The sequence below is a fragment of the Lygodium microphyllum genome, chromosome 29 (genome assembly GCF_053477565.2).
Source record: "Lygodium microphyllum isolate KBCC chromosome 29, Lygodium_microphyllum_v1.1.10, whole genome shotgun sequence".
Taxonomy (NCBI): Eukaryota; Viridiplantae; Streptophyta; class Polypodiopsida; order Schizaeales; family Lygodiaceae; genus Lygodium; species Lygodium microphyllum.
Genome location: NC_141163.1, coordinates 8280348 through 8297446, shown reverse-complemented (window position 1 = coordinate 8297446; position 17099 = coordinate 8280348). Strand labels below are relative to the sequence as shown.

Here is a 17099-nt window from a genome sequence, read left to right as displayed (position 1 = left end):
CCAGGTCGGCTAGTGTTGAGGCTAGGGGGCTATATATAGCAGCGCCCCCATCAATCCCATACACTGTCTTGCAGATTTCAGCACACTCTCCCTCCTTTCCCACTCCGGCATTGGTGTTGCCACTGTTTCCAGCCTGATCTGGTGCCCTCACTGATGCTTCGGGCTGCATGCAAGGACTGATCAGCCACACCTTTGTATTCAGGAATTTCGGTCAGTGCAGATTTTCTTCCTTCATTTTCTGCTCTCTCTTTCTCTCTCTCTCTCTCTCTCTCTCTCTCTCTCTCTCTCTCTCTCTCTCTCTCTCCGTGTTTCTTCTTCTGTCGCGTACTCTCACAATGTAAACTCAACAAGAGCTTGTATGGGCTGAAACAAGCACCTCGAGAATGGTATCATAAATTTGATACATTTGTGTAATCTCAAGGATTCCATAGATCTCAAGCTGATCATTGCTTGTACACCAAGAAGATAGCATATGGCAACCTTATTCTCTTGGTTTTGTATGTGGATGACATGTTGATTGCACGTAGACATGTTCATGCTTTGGACTCCTTGAAACAAAGACTACACAGTAGCTTTGATACGAAGGATCTTGATGAGGCCAATCATATTCTTAGCATGCATATACTCAGGGACAAATCGCAGGGTCTTCTCTATTTGTCACAGCAAGAGTATATTACTAAGGTTTTGCAGCGTTTCAATATGGAGGGGGGAAAGGCCAATGGTGTATCGTTGCCTCCATATGTGAAACTTAGTGCAGATGATAACCCTACCTCTGATGATGGAAAGACTAGATGGCCAAGATTCCTTATGCTTCAGCTATTGGTAGCTTGATGTATGCTATGGTTGCTACATGTCCTGACATTGCATTTGCAGTGTGAGTGGTTAGCGGGTACATGGCACATCTTGGCAAAAAGCATTGTGAAGCAGTGAATGGTATCATGAGATAACTTAAGGGCACAAAGGACTTGTACATCTGCTTAGGGAAGCAGAAGTCATCTGTTGTTGGCTTCACGGATGCACACTATGCTGGTCATCTTGACTGCATGAAGTCTATTTCAGGATATGTGTTCACATTCACAGGGGGAGCAGTCTCTTGGATATCCAGGCTACAGAAGTGTATTGCATTGTCTACTACAGAGGCAGAGTATGTGGCTGCCATTGAGGCATGCAAAGGAGGCTTTATAGCTTTCGCATCTGGTGAGAGTGCTTGGCATTAAAGAGGTTCTATCCTCCACTATGATAATCAGAGTGCTATCATGCTAGCACGGAATCCTGTCTTTCATACAAAGACAAAGCACATGCAGGTGAAGTATCATTTTATCAGGGATGTACTTGATAGTAAGAGCATTGAGCTTGCCAAGGTACATACCGATGATAACCCTACAGACCTTCTCACGAAGGGTCTTCCAGCAGAGCAGTTTGCTCATTGCCGCCAAATGATAGGGGTTGGATAGTATATGTATATTTCAGCTTTGTACATACATAGACTTAGTTGATTCTTTCCTCTTAACTTCTCGCACGTTGCCTTTAGATGGGAAGTTGTCAGGAATAAAGGGTCACCGTGCCTTTTACAGTGTTCAAATGTGCACACACCCTTATACATGTCCAAGATCAAGCTATGCAACCAAAGCCAAGTTTAAGTGTAGGGTGGTCATCTTAACTAGACATCTGGTTGTTTTTCCTTGCTTATGCTATGATTTTTGTTTTTATTTGCAACATTATATCTTTTTTCAGTTCTTCCTCTTACATTGTGGGCTAATCCACTGTTTTCCCCACTTGCCTTACGTCTAATCTCTTCATTTAGAATAGAATCACGCACACCATCAAATGTCAAGTTAGGGTTATTGCTCAATGACACCACCAATGCTTCCCATGAATTGAGCAAGGTCACAAGCAAGAAGATAGCCCTCAATTTAGGATCAAAAGCTAGCAAACTTGCATCCTGTACCGCCTCAAAATACCAGTGAAAGCATTCAAATGCTCTGAGGCAGGCTTGGACTCATCAACCTTCAAGTTGACCAACTTCCACATGAGATGTACCTAATTGACAGGACTTGTATTCTCATAAGTAGCCTTGAGTTTCTCCCAAACTACATAGGCAGTATCAAGCCCCTTTATATCAACCAAGATATCGTCTGTGACGGCCATTTTAATGTAAGTAATGGCATTTTTATTCATTTTAGCCCAATCCTCATCTGACAAAGCAACAGACTTATGTTCTTCTCAAGCATCATCACAATCCTTTAGAAAGTGTATACCTTGCATACGATCTTTCCAAAGATCAAAACCATTGCCATCGAATTTACGAATCTCAAAGAGATTCTTTGTGTCAGACGTAGATGCACTCCTAGCCATCTTCAGCAATAAACTGCAATAAAGGGCTGAATACTTTCAGCCAATAGCAAGGTTGCCAAAAGTAACAGCAAGTATACACTCTTGTACTTCCAAGGTGTCCAAGAAGCAGATCTTTAGCTGCAGATTTCAGTCTTATATGTATATATATATATAAAATCAAAAACCTAAAGTGATACTTTGGAGATTGTACCCACATCAAGTCTTGTGCTCTGTGTGTGTGTGTGTGTGTGTGTGTGTCTGTGAACCACAGCATCGCATGTCTTGATCCTTGCACACTCCGCTGATAAAATGCTTGGTCAGAACGTTCCAACTCAAGGAACGTTGTTACACGGACTCTTGGAAACATTCCTCCTTATTGAAATGCATTCCCTGTTTCCCTCCATTATGAAACGGCATTCCAACGTTCCAAGCCCCCATTCCGTCTGTTCCATGTTGCTATGTGCCAAACGCAACACATGTGGACATTGACGATGGACCTGATAGCCTACCTATATTAGCCACATCAATCTCTCATATCTTGGTTGTAAGCTCCTATCAGAGTGTGACAGAGACATAGGAGCATTGGCAGTTTTAGGTGCATTTCCTTTAGTTATCAACTTATTGTGTAAATTCCTAAACCAGTTTCTGCTTTCCATAGTCTGCCTCTATGTGTCATACATCGTTATTGTCATTTGGAATTTTTCCACGGCCTTTCCCTTTTTTTTGGCATTTTCTTTAGTGTGACCAGCATTTAATGCTGGTTGGCCAGCTTTTTGGGCACCTACAGGTGCAGGTCGGCCAGCTTTATGGGCATTTATGGCTATTTATAGCCACCCGCCCCCCCCATTTGGCAATCACACATTCTTTAAGTCTTCAATTCTTCATTTATAGGTGCACATTCTGACATTCCAACACTCGGTGCTTGATGTTGCCATTATCACTAGCCTGATTTGGTGCCCTCACTAACGCTATGGGCTACATGCAAGGACTGATCAGTCCATCCCCATTGTACAACATTATTCTTAAGTCAATGCGGCATTCTTTCTGTGAGAGTGTGCAACAGAAATAGGAAAGTGAACACGAAGAGGAGAGAGAATGCAAGAGAGAGAGTGAATAATGTGACTGCAATGGCTAAAGGTACAAGGTTGTACCAGTCAGCCCCAACACCCAACTCTATGCGTCAGCGTGGACACCAGACAAAAGCAGGGAGAGGAGAGAATGAGGAGGGTTGGCTGATCACGAAGAATCAATGATGGATAATGGATGTGGGAGGGCAAGCTGCTTATATATAGACGAAAAATAGGGAAACCCTAAAAACCCTAAAGAATCACCAAAAGTGCACAAAAATAAATGCACTAATGTGCCCTCCATCTAATCTAAAGTGTCTAAAACACATAAAATGGCATACATAAACAATGCCAAAACTCCTAATGTCCTCATTTGACTAAAATTGAGGCTCATAGGCAAGAGATGACCACATAAGACATGCATGACTGCTAACACCCCCTCTCAAATCTTGGACGTGGCGAAAATCTTAAGGAGAGGCGAATCCGAGGGCGGCAGGAATAGTGCCAATGCCAATGTAGTCTATAGATGAAGAAAGCCAACGAAAGAGCAAGACCCCATCTCCATATAAACATCCAATCAAACGGAAGGCCATCAAAGAGCAACGGAAACAAAGATGCCTCGAACTAATCAAGCTAGAAAACTCCAATTGGGGATAGATGAGCCAAGCCTCTAACCCAACTATGAGATGATAGCGAGGAACTATCAAAGGCGCCATAAGCTGCATAGACATACCATGGACCAAGGGCCAAGCAGCAGGAAATGGTGGCTCGATGATGAAGAAAAGGGGTAGCCACATAAAAGACAGTCCCAAAGTAGACTAGAAACCCTGAAGCAACTCCTCACGATCTTGGGAAGTCTCCTATGAAACACAAAGGGCCAGGAAATCCACAAATACATGATCAATATCATCCCCGTTGAAAGGGATGGGAGGTATAAGGGAACCACTGAAGAAGATGGTGGGGCATGGGATGGAACCTGTGAAACAAATGGTGCACAATTGGAAATGAGTGCAACAATAGAAAGTTGCCTTGAAGGGCCCTACACAATGGAAGGGGAATGGGGCATAGATAGCCCCCTCTCCTGCAAACCTATCACAAAAGGAGCTCCTATAGAAGAATCCTCGACAAAGACGGCCGGCTTGGCGTAGACAACACGGGTCCCAAGACTAGGAAGAACATGAACTCAAAGGAGAGGGAAGCCCAAATCAGGAACAAGTAGGGCCTCAAAAACGGAGCTCGATGGACGGGCAAACAATAGAAACAAGGTGCCAACACCACTAATAGGCACTAAAGAAATGTCACCAGAAGTAATGATATCCTCTGACGAACAAATAACCTATAACAAATCACCTCGAGGAGTCAAAGGACTCAATGCACCACTATCAATGAGCCAAGGCTACTTAGAAGTCTAGACAATCGAAGAAGACTCTTCCACCTAATAAATGTGTAGAAACACTAACTCAATGGCAATAGCAGGTGACAAAATAGAGATAGACAAAGGCTCTAATGTAGATCCAACCTTCGCTCCTAGATGAAGGTAAAGGTATATCCTCCAGCACTTCTCAAGGTGCAAGATCTTCCCACAGTGAGGACATGTGAATATTCTCTACGCTTCCCCATAAAAGCTGTATCAAAGTCGAACGATGACTCCAACTTCATCCTCTTCTCTTTCTTCTCCTTGGCTTATCCTATACCTATAGTTAAAACCACATAAGCACGGCCATGCGTACAAGCTCCATAAGAATCTGACTCACTGTGACATGCATCCTGCTCAAGCACCAATGGGACTAGCTTCTCCCAAGTGAGAGTCTCTCAGCTATGAGAAGTGAGAAGACTGGTGTAGAACACATCAAATGTTAGTGACAGAAGATGTGAGAGGTGTCACAGCTAGGTCCTCCAAAGAAATGTGCGACCCCTTGCTTTACCATCAAACACAAATCCAAATCCTAAGCCATCTTTCCAACCAAATCCCAACATTCCTAAACTTCCAGCTATTACCAATAATGTGTCTAAGGCCAAACCCATAGTCTGTTACAAATGTCATCAACTTGGACATCTAGCAACGAATTGTCAATCCAAAAAGCCAATGTTCACATCAACTCTTTGGGAGCAACAGAAGATGAAGAACATGAAGAAATCCCAGATTTCACGGAAGACGATGGCGATATCGGTACTTGTGACATTAATGTGACATTAAAAGTGATATTTAATGTCATGATAAGGTCATAAATATGGAATGTGACATTAAAGTGACATTTAATGTGACATTAAGGTAAATCTAGGGGAACAAGCACGAGAATGACCGTCCGGGCTCTTGGGCGCCCGAACGGGGTTAAGGGGAGCCTAGAGAGTAAGAGAGTCCAAGAATAGTAGGACTCAAGAAAAGTGGACGGCTGGCAGAGGAATACGGGTGAGAGGTGCCAGCACTTATCTAGGCGTGGTTGGGAGGAGAAGAATCACTCGTGCTCAAGGTTTTCATCGTCTTCTCTCTGTCTTTTCCAAAGTCATCTTTCATTGGTATCAGAGCCGTGAGGATTCCTGGAGGTCTTCAACGAAAGGGCAGTGACGGATTCTCAAGTGCCCGCAATCTGTTCAGTCGACAGTTGACGGACCGTAAAGTCGTTGGTCAGACGTGACGTCGACAACAGTCAACGGACCCGTAAGTCACTGGTCAGAAGTGACATGACACGTCACGAAAGTAAGTCGCTGGTCAGACGTGACGTCGACAACAGTCGACGGACCCGTAAGTCACTGGTCAGAAGTGACGTGACACGTCACGGAAAACTTAACGTGACGTGTAAAATTGGTCACGTAACGTATCAAAGGGCAGCCACTTTTTCACGCCTGTTTGAAAAACGTGTAAGCTGATCGTGAGCCATCGAATCTTGCCCACGCCTGTCTGTGAAGGCTCCTCCATGAACACACCAACAAGACACGCATTCTTCTCCTTTTTACGGGCTGAAGTTGAAGTTCTTTTCTGATACGTGTTTGATCAGTCGACTGCGTGTTCGGACTTCTTCTTTTCAGCCTCGACTGTATTTATATCACAAGTACAGGTTCAGCACGAAGCAAATTCAGGAAAGCAACATTGCTGACCAGCGTGATTATTAAAGAAGGGGGCTGAATACTAGTCGTCCTGCAAAGAAGCTCCATTTTCTGCATGACCGACTTTCTTCGGGCAATAAAATTTGTTCCTTACTCTTCGGATTTCTTTCCAAACCAACAACCACTGCCTGCCATTAAAATCAGGGAAGTACTTTACTTTGTATGCAAATTTCTTATCTTTGCTTTCCAATTCCAGTGTATTAATGGCAGAAAAAGGGAAAGAAAGGGTAATGGAAAGCTCTAGTTTTGGGGACCAACCTATGGTAGATCCCCATGAACCAACCTATGGTAGATCCCCATGAACCAGAAATACAAGAAGAACAATGGGAAGAATTTTTTGCTACACGAGAGCAATTTGATGATCTTACTGCTCGTGTGCAAACTCAGGGGGTTCAAATGGAATTTTTAACTCAAACACTCACTGAAATAAAATCTCAATTAACTTTATTGTTGGAAAGAGATAAAAATAAGATAGAAACCTCAGATGTCCCATCTTCATCGAAAGATTTAGATGTGACTATGCGAGATCCTAAGGAACCCCAAACTTACCATAAATTGAGGGATAATCCAGTTCTAAAGGATATGAAACCACCTCAATTTTACGGGGAGGAAAAAGATAGGAATAAAGACACAATCTTTAATTTCCTCCAAAAATGGGAAGATTTACATAAATTAAAAAATACCCCACCACATCTCCAAGCACTGGAGGCTAGTTTAACTTTGGGGCCCAAAAGCATATAAGTGGTGGCGAACTTTAAAGGAGACGAATAAAATACCTGAAACTTGGGCTCAATTTGAATCTGTCTTTTTGAAAGAATTTCTTCTTGAAAATGAAATGGAAAGAAATTGGGAAGATTGGGATTATGTCAGACAAAAGGGACGACCCCTGCTGACATATCTGGAGGAATATCGTGAGATAATCCTCAAATTGGAAGGAATAGATGAATTCCAAAAAACAAGAGGATTCATTAGGGGACTAGATAAAGCCTGTAAAAAAGAAGTAAAACGAAGTTTACCTAAGACGCTGGAAGAGGCAATTAAATTTGCATTAATTTATGAAGATAGTATGCGTCCAGGTACACTCACTAGTCTCACTGATACGGAGCCCAAGTCTAAGGAATTGGAAACCTCAAAATTTGTGGGCAAATTTAAAAGAAAAATGCCATTTTTTAAGGGTAAAAAACAACCTTTTGAAAAGAAACCATATATGAGGCCAAAGTTAAGTCCTGATGACTTTGATAAGGCCAAAAAAGAAAAGTTGTGTTTCAATTGCCTATCCCCTAACCATGCTGCTTGGAATTGCCCTCAAAAGAAAAAGGGGGAAGACAAAGGAAAGGATAAGGACAAGGGCAAGGGAAAAGAAAAACAAATCCATGTAGTGCAGACCTTAGAATTAAAGGGCCATGAAAAGTACAAATCTTTAGAGGTCTTGCACATGGATGTACAACATAAGTGTTGTATGTCAACTTCTATGTGGCAGCCTACTTTTGGGCCACATGATTTACTTAGAGTACATGGATTGATAGCTGGAAAAAGGGTTAGAGTCATGATTAATGACTCTGCCACACATAATTTTATAAATTATGCACTTGTCAAAAAATTGAAACTTCCCCAACAAAAGAGTGGGCATCAATATGTTGTTTGTATGATGCAAGGCCAAGACAATAAAATATGGGATACAATGGTATCCAATTTGGAAATTGAGATTCAAGAATATAAAGACAAACTCGATTTCTAAATAATGAACATGGAAAGAGCTGATATTGCTCTAGGGAGGGAGTGGCTATGGGGATTGGAACCATCCTTAAAACGTAGTTATCACCATAATACACTGGAATTTGAAAGGGATGGTAAGACTTTTGTTATTCAAGGTGAACATGAAGTATCTGATAATCCTTTGCTGTGTTCTACTGAAGTTCAGAAGCTGATAAAGAAGGAAGTTTGTGAGGTATATATGCTATGGTCTCTTCCTGTACAGAATACTTTTACTTTCTGTAATATAAAGCAACAATTTTCTTATGTTTGTGAGTTGAATGTTAATAATGAATTGAATAGTTTGTTAGATGATTTTAAAGATGTGTTTCCTTCTGATTTACCAAGTGGCCTTCCACCAAATAGGGGTGATATAAATCACCCAATTGATATAAATAAGAATACACACCCAATTTCAAAACCACCATATAGGTTAAGTGAAACACAGCATCAAGAAGTTAAAAGACAAATTAAGGATTACCTGGATAAAGGGTTTATTCAACCCAGTAATTCACCTTGGGCTTCACCAATTTTATTGGTAAAGAAAAAAGATGGTTCTATGCGACTTTGTGTTGACTATAGAGCACTTAATTAAATAACGATGAAGAATAAATTTCCTATGCCCAGAATGGAAGATCTTTTTGATCAATTACAAGGGGCAAAATTCTTCACAAAGATAGATTTAAGATCAGGTTATCACCAAGTAAGAATTAATGCACAAGATGTTTCTAAGACAGCATTTCGTACTAGATATGGGCATTATGATTTTTTGGTGATACCTTTTGGCCTCACTAATGCACCAGCTACCTTTATAAAACTGATGAATAGTGTTTTACGGCCCTATCTCGAACATTTTGTAGTAGTCTTTTTGGATGATATCTTGATCTTTAGTAAATCAAAAGAAGAACATTTGGAACACTTACAATTAGTATTCCAACTGTTAAGAACACATTCCATTTATGCGAAGAAAACTAAATGTGAATTCTTTGCACAAGAGGTCAAATATTAGGGGCATATTATCTCGAAAGAGGGAATCAACATGGATCCAGAAAAAGTAAGGGCAATTATTCAATGGCCACCTCCAAGGAACCTGGAAGAGCTACAAATCTTCCTAGGTTTATCTGGATTTTATCGTATCAACCGGATTTACACTGGCGTAAAGCCAGATGGGCCGAACTCCTCCAAGAGTTCGACTATGAGATAAGATATAGAAAAGGAAAGTATAATATCGTAGCTGATGCACTCAACAGAATGCCCATCATTAATGAATTGAGTTTTACTCAGTTCACTTCCAACTTGCTTGAATCTTTAAAAGGGAAATGCCAGGTTGATCCAGCATATTCCAACATATGGGAAGCAATAAAAAATGGGGATCCAAATGAAAGTGCTTCTACTGAGGAAGGAATATCTGACGATGTTCAACAAGGAAATGGAGCATCAGGGGTTGCTCAAACTGGATTCAAGTGGAAGATTTTACCATTGATAATGGTTATTTACTCTACAAGGGTAGGGTATGTGTCCCGAAAGATACAAAAATAAGGCGCCAGATACTCTTTGAGTGTCATGATACCCCTAGTGCGGAACATCCAGGAGTTAATAAGACTTATAGTCTTATTAAAAGGCAGTTCTATTGGCCTGGAATGAATAAGGACGTCCTTGACTATGTGGTCAAATGTAATAAATGCCAGGTTAATAAAGCTGAAAGATTAAAAATGGGAGGACTTCTCCATCCATTAGAAATTCCTTCGGGAAAATGGGAGAGTATCTCCATGGACTTTATTGTTGCTTTACCTAGAACACAGAGGGGGCACGACTCTGTGTGGGTGATTGTGGATAGGTTAACCAAAATGGCTAGGTTCATTCCAACTTCAACTGATGTTAAAACACCAGAATTGGCTAGATTGTTCGTAGAAAACATATACCGATTATATGGCCTTCCGGCAAATATAGTTTCTAATCGGGATAGAAAATTTGATAGCCATTTTTTGCGTGCGGTATTTAGGAAATTGGATACTAAACTTAGCATGAGTACGGCGGATCACCCGCAAACAGATGGGCAAACTGAAAGGGTTAACCAAATTCTTGAAGATATGCTTAGGGCATATGTAAGTAAAAGGCAAACTAATTGGGAAGAGTATTTACCGATAGCAGAGTTTGCATATAACAGTGCCAAGCACTCTTCCACTGGATATAGTCCATTTATGTTAATGTATGGGTTTCAGCCCAGAGCTCCTTTTGCAGTAGGACTGCATAAGGAAAAGGTTCAGGCAGCTAAAGACTTTTTGGAGGATATGAATAGTATGTTAAAATTTGCTCAAGAAAATATTAAAAAAGCTCAAAATCGAGCTAGAGCATATGCAGATCCTCACCGAAGAGACATCTCCTTTGAAGAAGGAGAATTGGTCTATCTTAAGGTGCCTGAACAAACTAAAACTATGAAAAAGGGACAATGTCCAAAGCTTTCACCAAGGTATTGTGGTCCTTTCATAATACTTAAAAGGGTGGGAGAATTGGCTTACAAGCTCCAACTACCTGTTGGTAGTAAAATACATTCAGTTTTTCATGTAAGTAAATTAAGGAAGAAGCTGGGTGATTTGGATAATCTAATCTTAAATGATGATATTGAGAAACTATTCAATGACCAATCTAATCCACATGAACCAGAAAAAATATTAAATGTTCGTAATAGACGAACAAGGAATACTATTTATCAGGAATGTTTGGTTAAGTGGAAAGATTGTTCAGAAGAAAGCTCAACATGGGAGCGAGTAAGTACTTTAAAGAAAAGGTTTCCCGATTTACAGTTAGACCTTCCAAGTATCGTTTTCGAGGACGAAACCGATTCTTAAGGGGAAGGAAATGTGACATTAATGTGACATTAAAAGTGATATTTAATGTCACGTTAAGGTCATAAATATGGAATGTGACATTAAAGTGACATTTAATGTGACATTAAGGTAAATCTAGGGGAACAAGCACGAGAATGACCGTCCGGGCTCTTGGGCACCCGAACGGGGTTAAGGGGAGCCTGGAGAGTAAGAGAGTCCAAGAATAGTAGAACTCAAGAAAAGTGGACGGCTGGCAGAGGAATACGGGTGAGAGGTGCCAGCACTTATCTAGGCGTGGTTGGGAGGAGAAGAATCACTCGTGCTCAAGGTTTTCATCGTCTTCTCTCTGTCTTTTCCGAAGTCATCTTTCAGTACTACTTCAGATACTTTACTAGGTATGCCAAATCCCCATTCTTTATTAACAATGAAATGCCTTGTGCATGGTAAAGAAAAGACCGTTTTACATGATGATGGTTTGTACCAAGGAATGAAAGCTCATCCCGAATCTCCTCAATCATGTGGATGTAATCCCTCATCATAGGGGAATCTATGACGACAAAGCTATCCTAGCTTCAACTCAAGAGATAAGCGATGCCCAAACGTCTGGATCCGGAAGAGAGATACTAATCTCCTCCAAATATTTGTAGTGGTATGGATATGTCTAACATGCACGAGCACAGAATCTCTACAACTTAAAAAGGAGAGAAAAGCAGGCTCTAGTATTCAAATTGGCAAATCCCATAAAGCTACGAAATCCATGGTCACACCATCATGAGGATCCATTGTAGGTCGGGATATAGGGACTAATACAAAATCCCAAAGGTCACAATCGTCGAGGAGACACTCCATGCTGCACAACCATAGAGGGTAGTTTGTCCCATCCAACTCATCGGATGTGGAGAGAGGGTAGAACTGGCACCTCCTCAAGAGATGCCATCAATGCCAATCAGGGACTAGAAGACCCGGAAGAATATAACGGGAAAGAGTAATAAGATAGTGATCGGTCTAAATGACCCTGAACCACACGATCCCCATAGCATACATGTCGGCCATAGATGTCCTTCAATAAAATACCTGCAAGAAAACAAAGATGCTGCCACTAGAATAAAGGTGACCAATAAGAGGCGTCCTCAAGATAATCTAGATTTTTCAAGCCACAGTACAAGTTTGGCCTAGTGTGAATCAACCAACGAAGTTTCCCTACAGCTGACCTATATGTGTGCTCATCGAAGCGCTAACCCAAGGAATCCTTAGATAGATGGACAACGAGATCAAGAGACATGGCAATAGGCCGTGTCTGATTGGTACAATACTGTTCCACTAATTAAAGTGAGTACTTTATAAGGACACAAGAATACTATTTCCATCCCAAAAAAGACAACTAACCAAGGTCACACATCTTGAATGTGCAACTGAGCTAGGCCTTTATATTTGCTATGGTAGCATAATCTGAACCAATGATAAATAAATCATCGACATACAATAGAATGTAGCTAAGCTCCTCTGGAGTAGATTTTACATATAGGTTTGAGTCATAAGGGATAAAATCATATCCATGAGTTTGAGGGAACCTATCTATCCTCTGGAACCAAGAACACAATGCTTGCTTCAGACTATAAAGAGCTTTCTACAAATGAAAGACCTTGTCTTTACGGTCCATAGAAGAAAATCCGAGAGGCTACTCCACATAGACTTCCTCCTCCCAGTACCCATTCCCTGTTGAGAAAAACACTTTTAACATCCATTTGAAGAAGCGGCCAACTAGCGTGAGTGGCTAGTGCAAGCAACGAGTGAAATGATATCAATCAAACAGCGGGTACAAAGGTACCCTTGCACTACAAGGCAAGCCTTATATTTATCCAAAGTTCCATCAGCTTTTTAATTTTGTCTGAAAAATCCAGTTGATCCCGATGACTTTCTTGCAACTCAGACAAGCCACCAAGGTCCAAGTCTTGTTTCAGTTAATACTCTCAAGCTCCTTTTCCATGGCTGTCTACCATTGGGAAAGTTGAAGAGTCTGTTGTCAACTTTCCGACTCAGAATGTGCTACATAATCTACTGTAAAGACAAATGCAAATGGAGTCTAAAGTGCAAGCCGGGAAAATCTTCTAGGGCCCTCCTGAGTGAAGATCGGTGGAAGGATCCTCGAATCCCACATGGTCTACTAATACCAATAAGGTTAACATGTCTCACAAAGGGAATCTAGAAGTGGAATTATGCGGGTGGGTCATTCTCGGGTGGCAAATCCTGCTCAAATGACACTATCGTTGATGAAATACAGTGAGGAATCGGCTCAGGGTCTAGTGAGAAGACTGCACAATATCCCTCTCATCAAAAACATCTCCCAAACAATCACACACAATGACTTGCCTAGTTATGTACCAGAGGCACCCATGCTAAGAAAAGGTGAATGCATTAGATTCGTGCTTTAGAAAATACACCCACATATATCTCAATACATCATCCACTATCAAAAAGAAGTATAACATGCCATTTCAAGGCAGCAATGGATGTCGGCTCGCAAAGATCAACATGGATTGATCTCAAGGACACCTCAACTCTATGTGGTCTGGTAAGGGAATGGAGTGCAATGATGTTTCCCAAGCTAATGAGCTTTGCAAACATCTCTGGACAGTTTTAAGCATGGAAGGCCCTCAACCATTTTAGGGCGAGATAATTCATCGAGAGAGTTATGCACGAGATATCCCAAGCGATAATGTCATAGATGCTCATTGTTTGTAGACTCCCATGTGGTGGCTAAAGCATGGAAGCGATAGGGCTCTATGAGCCCTCAACTATCGAGCGACTAGGCAAACTAAGTTATCATGTGATGGCCACTAGACTACACTTCATCACGAGCAATTAGTAAACCAATCTGAGAGTCTAGGACCTCATCTGTGGTTGTTGTGAAGAAAACTATTCACCCTAACCAACAAAGTTGTTGAATAAATAAAAGATTCACCCTGACCTAGGAGACATAGTACACATCATCCATTGAAACGAGATCCAAACCCCGGTCAATAGCAAAATTGACACAACTTGAGCCTAAAACTTGACTAAGAAGTTATTTTTGAACCAACCTTGCCCAACTGCAAGGGCTCAAGTAAGAAAAATGTAATGGATGGGGATCATGTGATGTGTGGCTCCACTATCCACAATCCAAGCAAGGGAAGAGGTGATAGATTGAGAAGAGTGGGCCGTTGTAGTCGTCACGAGATAACTTGCAAAGATGTACTAGTAGGCTGCATCCTAAGAGGCTTAATTCATAAATTAAGCATGTTTTGGGGCTATTTTAAAGAAGCTAATGCATTTTTAGCTCAACAATGGGGATATTTAAAATTCTAGTTCTATGCATACGTCAATTACTTTACTTGTTACAACTTATAAGATTCTTGCAAAATCAATTATTGTTTGGCTACCCTATTTTGCAAAAACTCTACTGATACTTTCTTAAAGAGAGAAGCATCATTGATCATTTATTTTCCTTTTTAAATAGAAAGAAATGGATCAAGCTATTTGCAAGTTTGCTCTTGGATCTTTGGAAGGCCTGTGGTAGAGTGCCTTCACTTTCTTGAAGTTAAGGGATACTAAAGTGCATGGACTTCTATCATAGTTATGTAGTGATCTCATTGTTGTTTAGATCTGCATAAAGCTTGTTCCTTGTTGCTGATGAGGGGGGAGCTTTCACTTATTTTTCATCTTGCACACCAAGGCCGCCCCTTCATCTTACTTTTTGCACATAGTGCTTGCAGGTGCTATGATCATTTACCTCAAATCTCTGTCTAGGAGAACTTTATCCGACTTCTCAAATTTGAGGTTATTTTTCAGCACTCTTGTGGCTTGTTTGTGAGAAAGTCCATAAAGGTGTGAGGCAACCAGTACAGCACGCAGTCAAGCCAACCATCCCGTCACTTCATCGATCCACAACAACCTAAAATGTCTATTTGCTGTCTTTACACCGTTTTTTAAGTGATTAGTAAAGAAACTTAAAAGTTAAGAGGACCTTTGTCAGCGTAGGGCAGACGGCCACTGACATCTAAGCTGTCTTTCGTGTGAACTGCAAAGGCTACTTCTCCCCTTCCTGTGTACTTTTCTTGTGAGAGGCCACGTTGCTGGGGAGTAAGAGAACTTTTTCCATAAAGACGTGATACATGTACCATTGTACAGAAAAGAACAGATGCAATGCAACAACTTCTGCCGAAGCAAGGGTTAATATGATCACTATCCTAACAAGAGTACATTGCGTGTGAAAAGCACGGATCGAACAGTAGGCTAGCGGGTAATAGCGAAGCCGGAAGTCAAGACTTCCCTGAATGCAGCATCATTTCAAGAAGCACAAGACTCGTGAGTCGTGCGTCCAACCTTCAGAGACAGCCGACGATTGGGAAGCTTCAATCTGCAACTGGCGACGCCGAGGTGTTGTGCTCCTCAAAGCTTGTTGCGAGGCGAGACGGAGTCGCGTTCCAGAAAACTGTGTAACCGGTTTGCTACCAGCGGTAGGCAGCAGTAGGGCCGTTGAGAGAGAGGCTCTCGCGATCCCAGAACAACAGATCGCCATAGCCACAGGCTCCTGCCTCGTCAGGCCTTCAGGTTTTACAAGTGTGCTTGAGTATATCGCCACGTGTTGCCATGTAATAACTGAGTTTTTCTTTTTTTGCCCAGCTATCGATTTACACCACAAACCGATAGTGGCGCGGCGCGCCCTAGTTCCAGTCCTTTCTGGAGCATGATGTGCAATCAGGCAATTGGAGCTATTCACATAGCGGCGCTCTGGTTCCAGCCCTTTCTGGAGCATGGATGTGTAGGCAGGCAATCGGAGCTATTCACCCAGGGGTTTTGGGGGGGAGGTTTTCCAATGGTTTTCAGAGAAAAACGAAAATCATTTCAGGTTACATGGGGGGGTTTTTGGTTTTCTCCCCCCCAAAACGAGGGGTTCTCTCAAAAAGCCTCCTTGTTTGGTGACCCTCCAAAAAAAAACCCTTGCTACTTTGAGGAAATACCACGTGGAAAGGAAGCCTAAGGTCAATAATAGGTGACAGCTAAGCAAAAAAGCGGGCCACTTTTCTTTTTCTTTAATTTTTAAAATGGCAAGGGGGGTTCTCAAAAACATTCATGTGGTTGTAGCTCAAGTGGCTTGAGTGTGCATGTGTACGTGAGTTCAAACCTTGGGTTATTGGATATGCCCTTAAGGCATCTTTCAAAAATTTCAAGCCTTTCTCCCAAAAAAAAAACAAAAACAAAAACAAAAAAACCGCATGTGACCTTAGAATTGATTTAAAAACCACCTGCTAATTGAAAAAATGTTTCCAAATGGGAACCCTTGCGTGAACAACTCAGATGCTCCCCTAAAAAACAAACCCCCCCACCCCCCCCCCCCCCCCCGCACGCCCTTAGGGTAGAGGAGTCAATAAAATGCCACCACAATTTGCCCATTCGATATGTCTCAAACCATTAACAATTTTCGACAATCAACATGTGGTTCACTACAATTTTCAACAATCTACAAATGGTTCACTATAAAATGACAAGGTGAAGCTACATTGCGTATATCTCAAATCATTAACAATTTTCAACAATTTACTAGACCTGTACTGTAATATTTCCACACGAAATATTAATGAATTTTGACCACTACACGCCCCGTGCAAGAGCAGCTTAAAATAATCTCCCCGCGACTAGAAGAACCCTGGTCTAAATGCTCCACCCTCACGCATTAATAAACTCCACCCGCATGGTGCATAAGAGGCCGCGGCTTGAAGACTGGAAGGCCCGCATGAAAACACCTCTTCTAGAAGGGAAAGAGGGAAAATGGTTAAAATTATGGCAAATTTTTTTATTAATAACCCCTCCCCTCAGCCGATGCATGGCAAGGGAGAGGAGTGTGAGAGGGAGTGGAGCTAAGTGGTGTGGGGAAGCATGAGGGAAGAGGCATGCACACAAGCCACATGGTGGCAATCTCTCCCCCCCCCCCCCTTAGCCTATATAACCTCCCCCTTGGAGCTTGGGGGAGAAA

At 41.7% G+C, this 17099-nt stretch overlaps 1 protein-coding gene across 1 annotated transcript in view; it reads right to left on the bottom strand.

Annotated features, from left to right (window-relative positions):
- Positions 1–15896, bottom strand: part of LOC148010349 (thioredoxin-like protein AAED1, chloroplastic) — a 59513-nt gene extending 43617 nt beyond the window's left edge. Inside the window, exon 1 of the mRNA XM_087672229.1 lies at positions 15449–15896. Coding sequence (XP_087528355.1) covers positions 15449–15881 — 433 coding nt within the window. The 5' untranslated portion in view covers positions 15882–15896. The remainder of the gene's footprint in view (positions 1–15448) is intronic.
- Between the last annotated feature and the right edge of the window lie 1203 nt (positions 15897–17099).